At 45.7% G+C, this 15304-nt stretch overlaps 1 protein-coding gene across 1 annotated transcript in view; it reads left to right on the top strand.

Annotated features, from left to right (window-relative positions):
- Positions 1-14048, top strand: part of LOC144373815 (biotin--protein ligase-like) — an 88861-nt gene extending 74813 nt beyond the window's left edge. The window contains exons 5-7 of the mRNA XM_078036792.1: positions 2008-2975; positions 7848-8030; positions 14002-14048. Of these exons, the coding sequence (XP_077892918.1) occupies positions 2008-2951 (944 nt within the window). The 3' untranslated portion in view covers positions 2952-2975; positions 7848-8030; positions 14002-14048. The remainder of the gene's footprint in view (positions 1-2007; positions 2976-7847; positions 8031-14001) is intronic.
- The last annotated feature ends 1256 nt before the right edge of the window (positions 14049-15304 follow it).

Consider the following 15304-nt stretch of genomic DNA (forward strand, 5'->3'; position numbering starts at 1 on the left):
TGGGTAAATAAAGTCTAATATTTAGGAAACAAATACATCATTAATCAACCTGAAAACTGGCCTACACTACCAAGACTCTCTTCCCCAGAAGCAGCTAACTCCCCCATCTTCCTGTCTGATTTTGCCTTCCCTACATACAGTGGATTTTAAGTTAGTAGAGCATGAAACTGTGACCACCTAGATAGGGGACTTGGTAATAAACCCCACACTAGATCAGAACTCTGAATGAGCAAATCAATTTTTTGATCTGAAAAGGTGCACTTCAACAAAGGGAATACGCTACTGAAAACACTGGATTCCAGAATTAATAGGCCCACTCTGATTAAATGGACAACTTGAGACCTCTGGGATAATGATGTCCCATTTAGGACCCAGGCCCCATTCCACCCCCATCTTTTGAGCATGGAAAATGGAACCCTCTGGGCTCTGGAGGAAACTTTACTCTGAAATTCTGATCCATGGAAACAGCTAATTTTCCAAATGTTACTATAAGAGAACCTGGAGGGGTGGATCCCTGGCTTAGACAAAATAGAAAAGATGTGCTTAGGGGGAAAAAAGAGAGAAAAAAAGCTTGAATATATAAAAATTGATTCCAGGTATTGTGAGATTTGGAATTCAAGTTATTCTCATTTATTAATTTTCATGCTTGGTTCCCTGCAAACTTCTCAGGAAGGGTCCTGACTGATTCCTGCTGATTTCAACATCCCCTTCTTGACAGAAGAACAAAGACATGGTGTGCCATATAACATAGGGCATGGTTCACACCTGTGATTCCAGCACCTGGAGAGGCTGAGACAGGAGCATTGCAAGTTCAAGGACAGCCTGGGCAACCTAGTGAAAGCCTGTCTCAAAAATTAAAAACAACAACAAAAAAAACCATTCTGGCGATGTTTTCCAGATGGATGTTCTCCAGATGGATAATGGACTGGTGCCCCAAAAGATTGTCTGTACGTAACTTTAGGAAATGTTTCTGTCCTGTTTGGAACGTCCTAGGTTGTCAGCTTATAGACTCTGGAGTGCTGCTGTTGGTGTAACTTAGGGCAGTGCTTGGTTTCAGTTTGATTCAGAAAACTGATTTGATTTAACAAGGAAAATATATGATTCACACAAGTGTTGAGGTTTTTTGGGGTCAGGGAGATGTATCTTTAGTGCTTAATTAAAAACCAGGGTTTTTCATAATTGCAATATCTGTGACATAGCATCCATATTGGATGACTTATAGTGTTTATTTTACATAACATAACACAATATAATGGTTCTCGCCTAAAGTTCTGACTGAAAGGGAATAATAGCCAGTTGTACTGTGAAGGTCTAAATCTAAAGGCTTTTTATTTAAATATGCATTTTACAGTTTTGGACAGGTAGCACATGACCTGCTTTCCTTAGACTTGTGTGTGACGCTTTCATTTGTTTCAGGGGCAAGTAAGTGCCACTTATTGGCTCTGGGAATCTGATTTACCATGCACACATGCCTAATATTGTGTCCCATGTGCAGAAAGCGCTCAATACCTGTTTTTTGGATCAGTTATTGTAAGCTTATGTTGCACTGGATAGACCATTTCGCAGATCCTCTGAAGTGTCCTGTGCATGACTCCTCCTGGGGCATGCTTGGGTAGGGTCTATGAATGTGTCCTTTTTATTCCTCAGTTTCAGTGTCATGTAGGATAATAACAGCCTAGCCTAGTTGAATCTCTAATAGGCAAAATCTCCCCTCTTAATCTCACCTTCTTCACCAGTCAAGAAGATGATCTGGGGTCTGATTTGAGTAGGAAGGATGTGGAAATCAGGAATTTCACTGGAGGTCTTCAGGAGCACCCTTCCAGCTGGTGGCAGCGATTGTGTGGCTCCCAGGGATGCCCAGAGTTGAGGTGGGGATGTGAGTGGGAGCTGTGCAGGTGGCTCTGCCATACAGTAGGTGGCAGAATGTGGAGAGCTGGTGAGGCTCTTTTGCCAGCTGCATGACAAATAAGTGCTGATGAGCCCTCCGTGATCTTTCCTGTACTCCAGCTGTGCACTTGCAAGACTCTGCTCTGAAGGAACTCAAGGATCAGGCTGTACACAAGCAAGCCCAAGTCCTACAGCCAAACCCTGAGCCCTCCCTGGAGACCGAGCCTGCGCGGGACTTTATGGAGCACCCTGGCAAGGATGACCCAAAGGCTCTTCCAGAAGGTTCTTCTCTTCCAGAAGGTTCTTCCAAGCCGAGGAGGGGCAGTGCCTCTGGGAGTGAGCCTCCTGGAGACAGTGATCAGGGAGCGGGCCCTCTGGAGCATTTTCACCTCCACCTGTCTAGTTGCCACAAATGCTTAGAACTTGAGAATAGCATCATTGATTCGGTCAAGTTTGCATCTGCAGAGAACATTCCAGACCTGCCCTATGATCATGGCAGCAGTTTGGAGGGTGTTGCCGATGAGATCTGCCCTAAAGAAGAAGGGAGGAGAGTCAACATCATGGGAAAGGCACCCAACATCCTTCTGTACGTAGGCCCCGACTCCCAGGAGGCCCTCGGGTGGCTCCAGCAGGTGTGGGCCATCCTGGCTGACTGTGTGGACACCGACAGCTATGTTCTGTACCACCTGCAGGAGGAAAGTATGCTCAGGGACCCATGGCCAGACAACTGCCTGTTGTTGGTCATTGCCATCAGGGAGCTCATCCCTGAAGACCTGTACCAGAAGTTCCTAGCCTATCTTTCTCAGGGAAGGAAGGTACTGGGCCTGTCTTCATCCTTCACGTTTGATGGCTTGCAGGTGACAAGCAAGGGTGTGCTGCAGAAGACAGTCCAGAGCCTGGTTTTCTCCAAGGCTGACCAGAGTGAGATGAAGCTCAGCGTTCTGAGCAGTGGCTGTGTTTATGAGGAGGGCCCCGGGAAGCAGCTCAGTCCTGGAAAGCTCCAGGGCCACCTGGACAATGAGGACAAGGACAGGATGATCATGCAAGTGTCTTTTGGAACCTGAGGAGGGGAAGCCATTCTTTGCCAGGTACTGAGTTGGTGTGATGCTGTTGGGTGTCTTTGGGAAGGAGAATGCTCTTGAAGGCTGTATGTGTATAGGTCTCAATGCCGTGTGCCACGGTGCTGGGGACAGAGGCCAGGGCCTCACGTGAGCTGGGCAAGTGCTCCTCGGCTGAGCCTGCCTGGCTCACTGGGCACTTTTGACTCCAACTGAGAGTTGTTCTGAGGTGAGGGGAAGTTTAGTTTGGTGCAGGGCTTTTGTGAAAACCCCGAGGAGCCACGCGTTGTGAAGGAGGCAGGAGGCAGGAGGGCTGCTGGCTAAGCAAGCATTAGCCCGGAAGTTCTTTCTTGTTCCCATCTTTATTGGTTGCAGTCTTTCTGAAACACAGTGCCTTCAAGTACACTCTGGGTAATATCAGGAGCCTTTATTTAATGTGGGAAGTTGGAATACTCAGGGGTGGTGATTCTAGACATCAGCGACTGATCATCTTGTTAAAATATTGCAGTCAGTCGTGGAGGGAGTTAGGGTTAGAAACATCCTCCAATCCTCAGTTCCTTTCTGTCACTCTTAAAACTAAGCATTGAGGAAAACTTCCTAGTAAGAGAATGTGGAGCCGGGCCTGGTGGCACATGCCCAGAGGCTCAGGAAGCTGAGGTAGGAGGATCACAAGTTCAAAGTCAGCCTCAGCAACTTAGTGAGGCACTAAGCAACTCCCTGAGACCCTATCTCAAAATAAAAAATAAAAAGGGCTGGGGATGTCGCTCAGTGGTTAAGTGCCACTGGGTTCAATCCTCACTACCAAAATAAATAAATAAATAAATAAGGTGGAAGTTGCGTAGATTTATAATGGCATACTCATACACTGGTAAGAAGAAAATGGAAGAAGGACAAGAGAAATGCAGATTTCCTTCGCAAGCTTAGGAAGTGCTTGGATTCTTCTGCGGTTTCCCCTTTGGCTTTTTGTTGTTGGGGGCAAAGTCACAGATGAGATCAGCATCATTCATCATCTACTGCAAATCCTGAACACTGAGCGCACGAGTTTTTAGAGGAATGCTCCCTCCTCAAGGCACCAGGATCTAAAGAGCTGAGGAGATGAAGGTGTTTTGCCCAGAAGGCTCCCAATGGTGGCCGTCCTGGATTTGGTTTTATTTATTGGGTTTGAGAATCGTTCACTTCCTCTGTTTCGTTTTCCTTTTGTAGGTCTTGTCTCTTTCCTGTCCCTCTGGAAGCTCCAGTCCCCTGAGTTTTCTGAGCCAGTGCCCTTCCGGTTGGTCAAGTTGGTTTCTGTGCTATCCTAAAGCCCACCCATCTGTTCTGATGAGAACTCGGACAGAGATGCTTAAGATTAAGAAATCTGGACGTTGGTCTAGATGAATGTGTGCAATCTAAGTAGGTTTCCTGTAGGGCTGCAAGCCACCTGGGTTGGTTTTTGGAGTTCTAATAAATGTACTTCTTATCTTCTCTGCAAATATGGTCACTATAGTGACTGCATTCTCAAAAAATCCACCTAAACACCCAACTTCCGAGAGCCATATTTCAGTTCTGAAGAGCGAATTTTACCGCCTCTGCGTGCAGATTTGTAGTAGGAAGTTGATTCAGCACTGTTGCGATCCACTTCTTCTAGTTACACAGCCAATCTCTTGGCTGCACCATTTAAATTGACCCCATCACTGTCGTAAAACTTGATACTGCAGTGTGTAGCCCGAGGACAAAAGGCAACATGATGCTGCTCCACACATCAGATTCTGAGGATTAGGATGCCATTTTTTATTTTAGATGACTTCCAGTCTTCTGTGTGACATAATCCGTGTTTCTTCCTCAGGCTGTGTTGCTGTGATCCCTCGGCGGGATCAACCAGTAAATATTATAATCTGGTCAGTTTCCTTTCACTGTTCAGTTCCATCGTCTTCATCTCTGTGATTAATTTGGTCATGAGGAGGAGAAGTACTGCAGGTGACACACAGCTGTGCTGGCTGAGGCACCCCAGCAGGCAGGCTGCCTGTTAGATGCCCGCTCACTTTCAGTGATGCAGGAAAAAAGGACACATTTGGATGCTCCGGTGCTGACCAAGTTTGCAGGGAAAATCTAAGGCCATGGATTAAAGCTATTATTTGCCGTACTTTTGATATCAAATGTATCAAGAGTATGGCATGAAGTTGTTCAGATAAAGCTCAAAAATGGATCTAGAAAGATTTTGTTTTGTTTTGGTACCAGGGATTGAACCCAGGGATTCTTAACCACTGAGCCACATCCCCAGCCCTTTTTAAAAAGGTATTTTATTTAGAAACAGGGTCTTGCTCAGTTGCTTAGGGCCTTGCTAAATTTCTGAGGCTGACTTTGAACTTGTGATCCTCCTGCCTCAGCACCGAGCTGCTGGGGTTATAGGCATGGGCCACTGCGCCCAGCTAAGATTTTTGTGTTTTCTTATTGAGCTTTAACTCAGGGAAGGATTGGTTCTGCTTTTATAGCAGAGTTCCCAACCATGGCCCCATCAACATTTGGGGCCTAATAACTCTTTGTGGGGAGGGATGGTCCTTGTTCATGTTAGGATGGTTGGCAGGATCCCTCGGCTCTGCCTGCTAGAGGCCTTTAACCCCATTTGTAGCAAGAGATGTTCTAACTTTCAGTCCAGTTAAAAAGCCTGAAGTTTAGAAGCTGAGTTATGGAGATGGGCCTGTCTCTGTGGTAGTAGTTTTATAAGCAGAGGGTGAGACTGAGGTTTGACACCGTGGAGAACCAGTTACACACCTGACACACACACCCATGGTGCTGTTCTGTCCCTTATTAACAGCACAGAGCCAGATGCAGCCTCTTTTCTCATGGCACCTAAACCTTTTCCTGTGGTGCTAGGGATTGAACCCAGGACCTGTGCATGCCAGGAGGTGTCCTACCACTGACCTACACCCCAGTCCAGCAACTAGCATTTTTTGTTTCTTTTTAAATTTTATTTTTGGTACCAGGGATTGAACCCAGGAGTGCTTACCACTGAGCTACAACTTCAGCCTTTTTAATTTATTGAGACAGAGTCTTTAACTCAGGGCAGGATTGGTTCTGCTTTTATAGCAGAGTACCCAACCATGGCCCCCATCAGCACATTGCTTAGGGCCTTGCTAAGTTGCTGAGGCTGTCCTCGAACTTGTGATCCTCCTTCCTCAGCCTCCAGAGTTGCTGAGATGACAGGCATGTGCCACACTGTACCAGGCCCAGCACCTAAAATCTTGAAACCGTAAGATAGTAAGTAGAAGTGTTTTCCCCATTCAGTGGCTTGTCTCCTGGAACTCAGAGGCCTAATGGTGGCTCAGTGGATGGAGTCCCCCTCGGTGTCCTTCTCGTGTGAGGATGAGTTCAGCACGTTTCACTGCCCCAGCTTCTAGAATATTCTGTGTATTCACCCCATCCAGTGAATTCATGTGTGTTCACTCAGTGCCTCCCTCTCTCCCTGAGCTCTGGTGGGAACAGAACTGTGCTTGTTTTATTTCTCCTTCATTTTAACTCCTGGCATGTTAACCCCCCAGGATGGCCACCTGTTCACTTGAAGGAAGTGTGTCCACTGTGGTGTGGCTTGTCCACCAGCCTGGCTGTGTCTACTTGAGAGCAGAGGCCCATCTTGGGGCAAGGAGACAGGAGTACACAGATCCCATCCATGCTCCCGCTTTCTGCCTCCTCCCTGCCCAGGGCTGTCTGGAGGACAGGCAGGACCCTGCTGCCCACTGACAGGCCTGCTCAGTCTGTGGGGAAGCCCCAGCCACTGATGCCTAATTGGAGCATGGGAACCATGTTGGACAGTGTTTGCAAACCTTTTCAGATGTGGCCTCGATGTTAGCATCTGGACCATTGTAGACAGTATATTGGGACAGTCTTTGGCTTGGTCAGAGCTCAGGTGGGAATCGAGAGTTGTGCAGGTACCCAAGGCTGGCACCTTGCTTTTTATTTTCCTAATCTTCAGGTCAGAAGGTCTCCATACAGTGGACAAAAACCAAGTAAAGCAAACCAGTTCTGGTCACTTTGCTGGTATCCTGGAAGCTCTAGGCTTTAAAACACAACTAAAATCTGATCTCGGGGGAGCTGGAAGTTCCAGTGTGCGAGACAGACGTTGGTGGTAGAGATGATTTGATTTTCACTGAACAGCAGGTCTGGGTAAGCACGTGAGGCTCTGAGTCTTAGAATTGCACCAGGTCAAGAAGGGCAGTGGGGGAGGTCCCCTGTGTTTCAGTTCCTACAGATGCTCCCCATGCTGTCCTCCAGGGGTTGCTTCCCAGTTTGGACTGATGGACAGGGTGGACGTTTTCAGCGTGGCCCTCTGCCTCCCTGTGTGAGCTCAGTAACACCTCATTTAGGCTCTCAGCACAAGGATACTGCAGGTGACTTAGGCTTACAACCAACTTAAAGTGACTTGCCCAAGGTCACACAGCTGGTGATAAAAATCAACCTGTAAAGAGTTTGATAACCCCTCATGGTTGACTCTACCCAATGTCTCAGCCTGATAGCAACAAGTGCAAGAGGCCCTTCAGGGCCCAGTGTGGTAGCACACACCTGTGATCTCAACAACTCAGGAGGCTGAGGCAGGAGGATCACAAGTTCATGGCCAGCTGGGCAACTCAGGATATTAACCCCCAGGATGGCCACCAAAATAAAAATTGAAGATGCCTGGGGAAGTAGCTCAGTGGTGGAGCACCCCTGGGTTCAGTCCCCAGTAACACCACCACCACCACCAACAACAACAATGAAAGGGTCCTTTTGAATATTTTTGTTTTTATTGCCATTACTTTTCAGATATTCAGGTCCCAAGTTTATATTGATGTTGGTGAGGAGAGGGATTCACACTTTTAGAAAACCCGTTGAAGAAGCTCTCTGAGACTGTAAGTGCCTTGATTTAACAAGTGTTGTCTTTTTGTCCAGGTGCACTTAGAACTACTTCCCAGTTCCTTCATGGTGCAGACCCAAGAAGACTTCGACCTGCTGAAATCCAGCAACATGAGAAGATACGAATTCCTCCAGGAGACCCTCTTGGCCCTGGGTGTCAGCTGTGACCTGCGAGAAGCTCCTGCCTTAATGCCCCTGTACCTGCTGTTGGCTTCGGAGGTGAGCACCTCATACTCCGCTCTGTGGCTGTTTCCATTGGCTTTGATGTTGATTTTTATCATGATTTTCCATTTCTGCTTTGACTTTGAGTTTAGGAACCCTCTTACTGATGTGCGGGTATCTCTGACTTGATTTGGTGTGCATAGGTAAGGGAGGTGGAGAAGACTGGAATTCAGGAGGTGTCAGGTCTGCAAGTTATGACCCTTTTTAGGGGGAAGATCCCTGTTGTGTGTGTCAAGAGTGAACAGTGCCCCTCCACATCTGTGGGCTCTGCATCTCAGGGTGTAGCCAGCCAACTGCAAAAGACAGTGGAGAAATTAATTGTCTCTACTGAGCACGTGCAGGCTTCTCTCCTGTCCTCACTCCCTAGACAACAGTGTGATACTACTCACACAGCACTCACATTTTGGGAGGTGTGCAGGTCATCTGGAGTTCATTTAGGGGATTCAGAGGATGTGCGTATGTTAAATGCAAATACTCTGTCCTTTGCTATGAGGGACCTGGGCACCTGTGGACCTCAGTGTGCATTGGAAGGCAGTGCTGGACCCAGTCCCCCATGGATCCCGAGGGATGGCTGCATTTGGGAACCATAATTGTTTGGGATAAAAATGAGTTATTTTGTTCTGGGCCTTCCTCAGCGTATCTTTGGATGAGAAAGTCCCAGCTTCCCTGTGTTGTGCAGACGTCTGCCATCTTGTGGCAGAAGTGCTCTGGATCTCCATCCCTGTCACTTGTGTCTAGAAGGAAAATGCCCTGAGCTGGGGATGTGTTTGGGGATTCTCTGGCCTCGGGTCTTCATTTGCTCCCTGTTGTTGAAACCAGGTTTCGGGCAGGCCGCCAAATTCTACAGGTGTGTGTTCCTGCTAATCCCTTCACATGGCCCTGCCTGTCAGTTTCTTATTCCTAGTGACAATCTGATTATCTTGGGGGTGTCTCTCCATTGTCTCCCCTAAAGAGGGGGATCTCAGTTTAGTGATGTGACCATGTAGCTTCAGAAAATACCCTGCTGCCCAGGTGACGTACACACCAGGTTCATCTGCCCTCCCTTGAGAAGAACGAAATATAACCTTCGCCCCAACAAAGGGGCTAGAGAGGGCACTGTCTTCCTGACCGCTCGGGTCCTTGGCAAGCTGAATTTACAGAGGGATGCCATCTGCTCCTTAAAGAAAACAGATGTCAAACCCGAGAGCTGCCTCACAGGATTCCCTGAGGACAGAGTGAAATAATATCTGTGGAAGTTCTGTGTGAATTATTATTAAATAACAGCTTATTAAATAAGCCAATAATAAAATATCATAATAACAATTTATTTTAATAAAATATAATTATGTACTATATGATTATATATAATATACATTATGATACAAAGAATTATTATTTAAATAACAGTGTAATAATGATTATTATAGGTTTTTGGGAGGTTGAATGAGTTAAAGTTTAGAATGTGCTTGACCAGTGCCTGGCACCTGGTCTAGAAAAATCAAAGGTAATGTGTTTAATTTTAAAAATTAATAGTATAGCAATGAGGGCTGAGGTTGTGGCTCAGTGAGGAGTGCTTGTCTGCATATGTGAGGCCCTGGGTTCAGTTCTCAGCACTGCATATAAATAAATAAAGGTCCATTGACAACTAAAATAATATTTTTTAAAATGCAGCAATGGATTGTTTCTTGTTTAAGAAACATGCTCTTGCTGTGTTTTCCTCACCCAACTCTTGACAGCTTGCCCTGCTCCTGATGCATGCCTGGGGAGTTATGATGGGGCTTTTGTTTGTACCTTCATCTCAGGAACTCAGAATTCCCCATCTTTCATCTGTTTCATGCATTCAGATACTAGAAGGAAAAGCACCACTGTGTCGTACAGAAACACCACAATAAAGCCATCTGCGGCATTTCAGGTCCTGTAGACAAGCCCCTTGTAGGAGGGGCGGGGCCCTGTGGGTGAGGACTGCGGGTCCTGGGGGAGTGTGATGTCATGGTCTGGAGCTTCTCCCTCCTTTCCTCAGCTGGACTGGACTGGGAGGGAGTGCCTGTCTACTCCGGGGCTCCTCCCACGTGGACCAGACTGGCCCTTGGTAGTGCTCCCTCACCTTTCCTGGGAGCTCTGACCATGGTGGACTCGGGACTGGGACCTTGGGACTCTTGGACTGAGAACAGAGAGGAAAGAGTGGCCTGTGAGCAGACTTTTGGAACACTTGTCTTTTCTGGTATATTCTTTTTTTTTTAAGTTGTAGGTGGACACAATACCTTTATTTTATTTTTATGTGGTGCTGAGGATTAAACCCAGTGCCCCATGCATGCTAGGTGAGTGCTCTATCTTTGAGCCACAACCTCAGCCCATTCTGGTATATTCTTTAGGGTGGGCATAACGGAAATACCCAAGCTAAAACTTTGTGTTAAACGAGCCTGAGCTATCACTTTACGTGATAAAAGGAAGATGGCTTAGCAGACATTTATTGGATGCCTACATGGACCGGGCATTGGTGGGATCTGGAAATGACCAGGCCTGATTCAGCCGTTGAGCAACTCCTAGGATTCGGATAGTGAGACCCTACGTGGGAGATCCTTCAGAGCCGCAGAATTGCCATGGTAGATTTGGTCTAGGCACTGGGGAAAGATCTGGATGTGCGGAAGCTCATACAGCACCCCGGGGCCGGCCAGTGCAAGGACTAAGTGGTTAACCAGGGGTCCACATAGCCATCCCTGAGCTACGGTGGTGTTCCCTCCTGGAGGGTGTTGGCCACACTGTCCACCCTGCTCTCTGTGCTGTTGGCTCTTCTCTGGGTGCCCTTCCTCTTAGTTCTGGTTGACTACATCACTGGGATGCGCTGGCTGGACTGATGGACAGAGTCCAGAGCCGTGTCCCTACCTCTCCTTCTCCTGGCTAGCAGCTCCTGTTAGTGGCTCTGTCGTCCCTGCTGCTAGCCCTGGTGCCTCTCCACCCCTTGCACTTTGCTTCTCTGCAGGCAGTTCTTTGTTGAATTCTTCTCAAAGTGCCATCTCTTCTGCCAAAATTGGATTGTGCGGAGGTCAGCCATAACTCACTCACGTGGTAAAATGTGAAAATGTCCTCTTGGATCTTTGTCTAAGTAGCTGCAGTTAGTGGGTGGTGGATCCAAGCTTCAAATTCCCTCCACCCCACTGCCCAGCTCCCTCCACCCCACTGCCCAGCTCCAAGACCTGCCCATGTTTATCACTGCCTCATGCTTGCATACCATGTGAGTGTATGTTTCTTTGTGATGCCATCAGCATTTTGGTGGCAGTAGATAGGCATTTCCTAGGATGAGGCTTGTGGGAGAAAAATTAGGGCAAGGATTTAGGGGCGGGCAGATTTTATTTCACGGGTTCAAATTCCAGCTCTGTGACTTAACTGCCTTTGTGGTTTGGGCATGCTGTTAATGCTGCCTGAGGCAGTGGTGTGGCTTGGGGAGGAGTGGGGACCCAGGTCCAGGGCGCCCAGCACAGTGCTCGGCAGGGAGCGAGTGTGCAACAGGTGTGGCATTCATACTGTTGGCAAAAGAGGCTGCTGGTCGCTTCTCGGTCTGGGTGGAAAGTCATTCTGGAAGAGACTTTGTTCTGAGAAGTCCCTGAGTGGCTAAGGTGCCATCTGGCTCAGGAGTGGCAGGTGAACTCACAGAGATCAGGGAGCTTCTTGGGAATAAAGGAATCGAGGCCTCCTCCCTGTTTCTCTCTCCTGATCAAGTATCTGTAAAGTAAAACTGCCACGTCAGCCATCTCTAGGGGTACAATTCAGTGGTGTGAATCCCATTCACAGTGTTGTTCAGCCACCGGTACTGTTTCCCAAACTTTTTTTTTATCACCCCAAATAGAAACTCTCCATTAATCAATTACTCTCTATTTCTCTTTCAACTTCCAGTTCTTGATAACTTCTGTTCTGCTTTCTGCCTCTATGAATTTGTCTATTCTAGGTATTTCATAGGAGTGGAATCAGTTATTTGTCTTTTGGTGACTGACTTATGTTACTTAGCGTAATATTTTCAGGGTGCGTCCATATTGTAATATGTATCAAAACTTCATTCTTTTTTTAAGCTGGATAATATTAAATTAAATATTATATCTAATGCCTGTCCCGCCCCCTTTACATCTTGTTTATCCAGTCATCTGTCGATGGACACAGTTCATTTCCTCCTTGGCTGGGGGACGCTGCTTCTCTGAGCAGCGGCATACAGTATCTGAGTCCCTGGTTGAGCTCTTTTGGGTGACTGGGTGGAGCATAACTGCTGGGTCATATGTTAATTCTCTGTTTAAGTTTTTAAGAAAAAATTATAGGCCCTTTCTGTTTCGAGGGTCGGTGTTGCTAGACTCACTCTGATGAACTAGCATGTACCTAACTAGAAAAGTGTCATCAAGGGCCCCAGGGGAGTATTTGCTGGATCGGGGCCAGATGAGTGGCCTCCACCAGATACCTGTGGAGGAAGGAGGAAGGGCAGACAGTGCAGCTGGCCAGTTGGGGGACATGCTGGTCCAGTTGGAGAGTCTGTCCCACTTGGCCCCAGCCAGTGACTGCCATGTGGGAAGAGTTGCTGTGTTTTCAGAAGAGGCAGAAGAGGTGGTGTGAAATAGCCCCATTCTAAATGTTAGCCCTGGTTCAAAATGGGTGGACCAAACAAACCACATCTCCAGGTTCATCTTGGCTCCTGGTGTCTCTTGTCGATGGTTGCCCTGAAGTCTTTGAGGGGACAGATTTCAGCACAGTGTCACTGAGGTCAGAAGCCCCTCTGGGCCCATCCACTGTGGCATGATGGTGCTTGGGGTCAACAGATGAGCACTTGAGAAGTAGGAGCCCAGCCTTGGGAACCCAGGCTGGGAAGCCACCGTCCAACCAGGAGTCTGGCCAGCCAGGCAAGGGCAGCAGACCACAGAGGGGCTGGTGTGGCTGAGACAGGTTGCAGTCTCATCAATAAGCTGCCAGTGTATCTTTTCCCCTGCAACCTTTCCAGCATTTATTGTTTTCTGTATTCGTGTTTCCATGTGTAAGCTGGTGGCTCTGTGTCACACTGAGAGTCACTGTGTGCTGAAGCCTATACTGCAACTCATGCTTTAAATCCAGTCAGCTCCCTATTTTCCTTGGCCTTTTTTCCCAACAATATTATAGGCCCTCCATTCTCATGGTGGGCTAATTATTCTCTTCTATTTGCCTGAACCATAATTCAGTGGAAGCTATTCCTACCTAAGGAAATGAGGACAGAAATTATATAATTGAGAATAACGGCTTTGAAAGCTATGAATGTCTAGAACTTTGTGCTAAGTATGATACATACCAGCTTGGTGGTCCTTAGAGTCAACTCACTGGAAAAAAAGTTTTTTCTGTACCTTTAGAATAGCATCCTCACAAAGACTATTCATTAAATGAGCCCATCTCTAGAAAAATTAAACTTACTATCCAAATGCAGTGCAGTTAAGAGAGGTAAATTTACTCAAGTGATTATCAGTTAAAGAAGTTTCGTATATTCACATGTAATAAAAATAGAAATATTTTACAGCTCTTTTCCTTGACTGATATTACATTTAATTAATGGCTAACTAAATATTTCTAGAAAGATTATGATAAACCTGACTGAGCAGAAATTGTAGTCACTGGGGAATCAGTACTTTCTATTGGTCATATACTAAAACTTTCAGAAAATACATATTTTTAACAAACAAAATCTCAATACAAACACTTTGCTTTGCAAAACCTTTCTTTACTGATGATATTAAGCAGGATGAACAAAAATTCTGACTCTAATGTTAAGATCAGATCAGCTTATAATTAAATAGAGCTTAACAGTTTTGCTGAAACACTAAAGACAACATTGCTCTTTACAAACATCAGGTCTCTTTTTGAAGTTGGTGGTTTAAAACAGTGAGAAAATATTTAGAAATCATGTACTAACCATTTTGCAATGCCCCACCACCACCACCCCGGGAAAAAAAGTTAAAGTACACTCAAAAATGTATTTTTTGTATTTCAGGTCCTCCAGGAAAACGAGGGAAGAGGGGTCGGAGAGGAGAATCTGGTAAGTCTCTCTCAGCTGCTGTGTCATTCATGTTCCAGTGAGGTCCCCACATCTGTTTCTTCTAATTAATGATACTACTGCCTTATTGGAGGTTGAGTGTATGTTTAAATCTTCTACACTAGCCTTAGATATTTTTTTTACTCTTCTTGTTTTTATCAAGTCATAAGAAGTTTACAAAATATTAATTGCAGTTTGATAACCACTGACTCCCAATTTTGCTGTGCCCACTGGAGGGTTTCTTAGCTGTGCACAGTGTGGTGACATTGCCCATGTTTCCATCTCTGTAGGGAGTCAGGAAATACAGGATTTTTGCAAAAATATCTGACTTAGGACACTGAGGCACATGCCTTGGAAAGCTTTATTATTATGTCATCCAACTGGCACAATTTTGTCATGCTTTTATTCCCATTCTTTTGAAGTGTTGAAGATTTTGATCCTTCTTGTATAGTTGAAAACTTCTAGTGATGACAAGAGCATTGGTATTCAATCCAGCATATTCATTTTGTAGTTGAAGAAACAGAGGCCTGGAGCAGTCAGGTGATCCCTCCAAGGCCATGCAATTTTTATGAGCCAAACTTGAAACAGAACTAATGGTCCTGACTCCCTCTCCAGTCATTTTAGCTTTCAGGCCAAATCCCTAAAGGCAAACCAAAATGGAAATGCCAAATTAAAATATTTTTGCAACCACGATAATACCAGTAGGTAAGTTCACTTACTATTTTGTTTTATGAAGTCTAAGGTTCCAAAAATGTAAATAGCCAGATGAAGTTTTTATCAGCTCATTAGTTCGTACTTTCATGGTAAGGTAATTTAAAGTTTGATTGTAACATGCTGTGAATTTTTTTTTCTGTAAGTTGTTTATTAGTATCAAAATGGTCAGTTACTGAGTGTTGAAACCTTAGGAGACTAACCCAGGAGGAGCAGACTGCAGATTAATTGGGAGATTGGGGAGGTCTCATTTCCTTTTCCGTTTTGAAAAGAACTGTCAAATTAAAAAGAGGTTATGAAAATTCATTAATGTGAGCCATATAGCTGCTGGATTTCTTTAAAAGTATCCTCAAAAGCTATCTTTCAACCTCATTGAAACTGAATAATTGAAAACTTGTAAAGGTATCCCTTCACCAAGTGCAAACTTTTTAAATAGGCTGCTTTATAAATTTGAGGTAAAAGAAGTGACTAAATATTGCTGAAGTCACATAATTATGGAAATGACGTTTTTGTTATAAGAAAGAGAGCATTTAAGGCAAAAAGAAAATTT

Source organism: Ictidomys tridecemlineatus, unplaced genomic scaffold (genome assembly GCF_052094955.1).
Source record: "Ictidomys tridecemlineatus isolate mIctTri1 unplaced genomic scaffold, mIctTri1.hap1 Scaffold_50, whole genome shotgun sequence".
NCBI lineage: Eukaryota > Metazoa > Chordata > Mammalia > Rodentia > Sciuridae > Ictidomys > Ictidomys tridecemlineatus.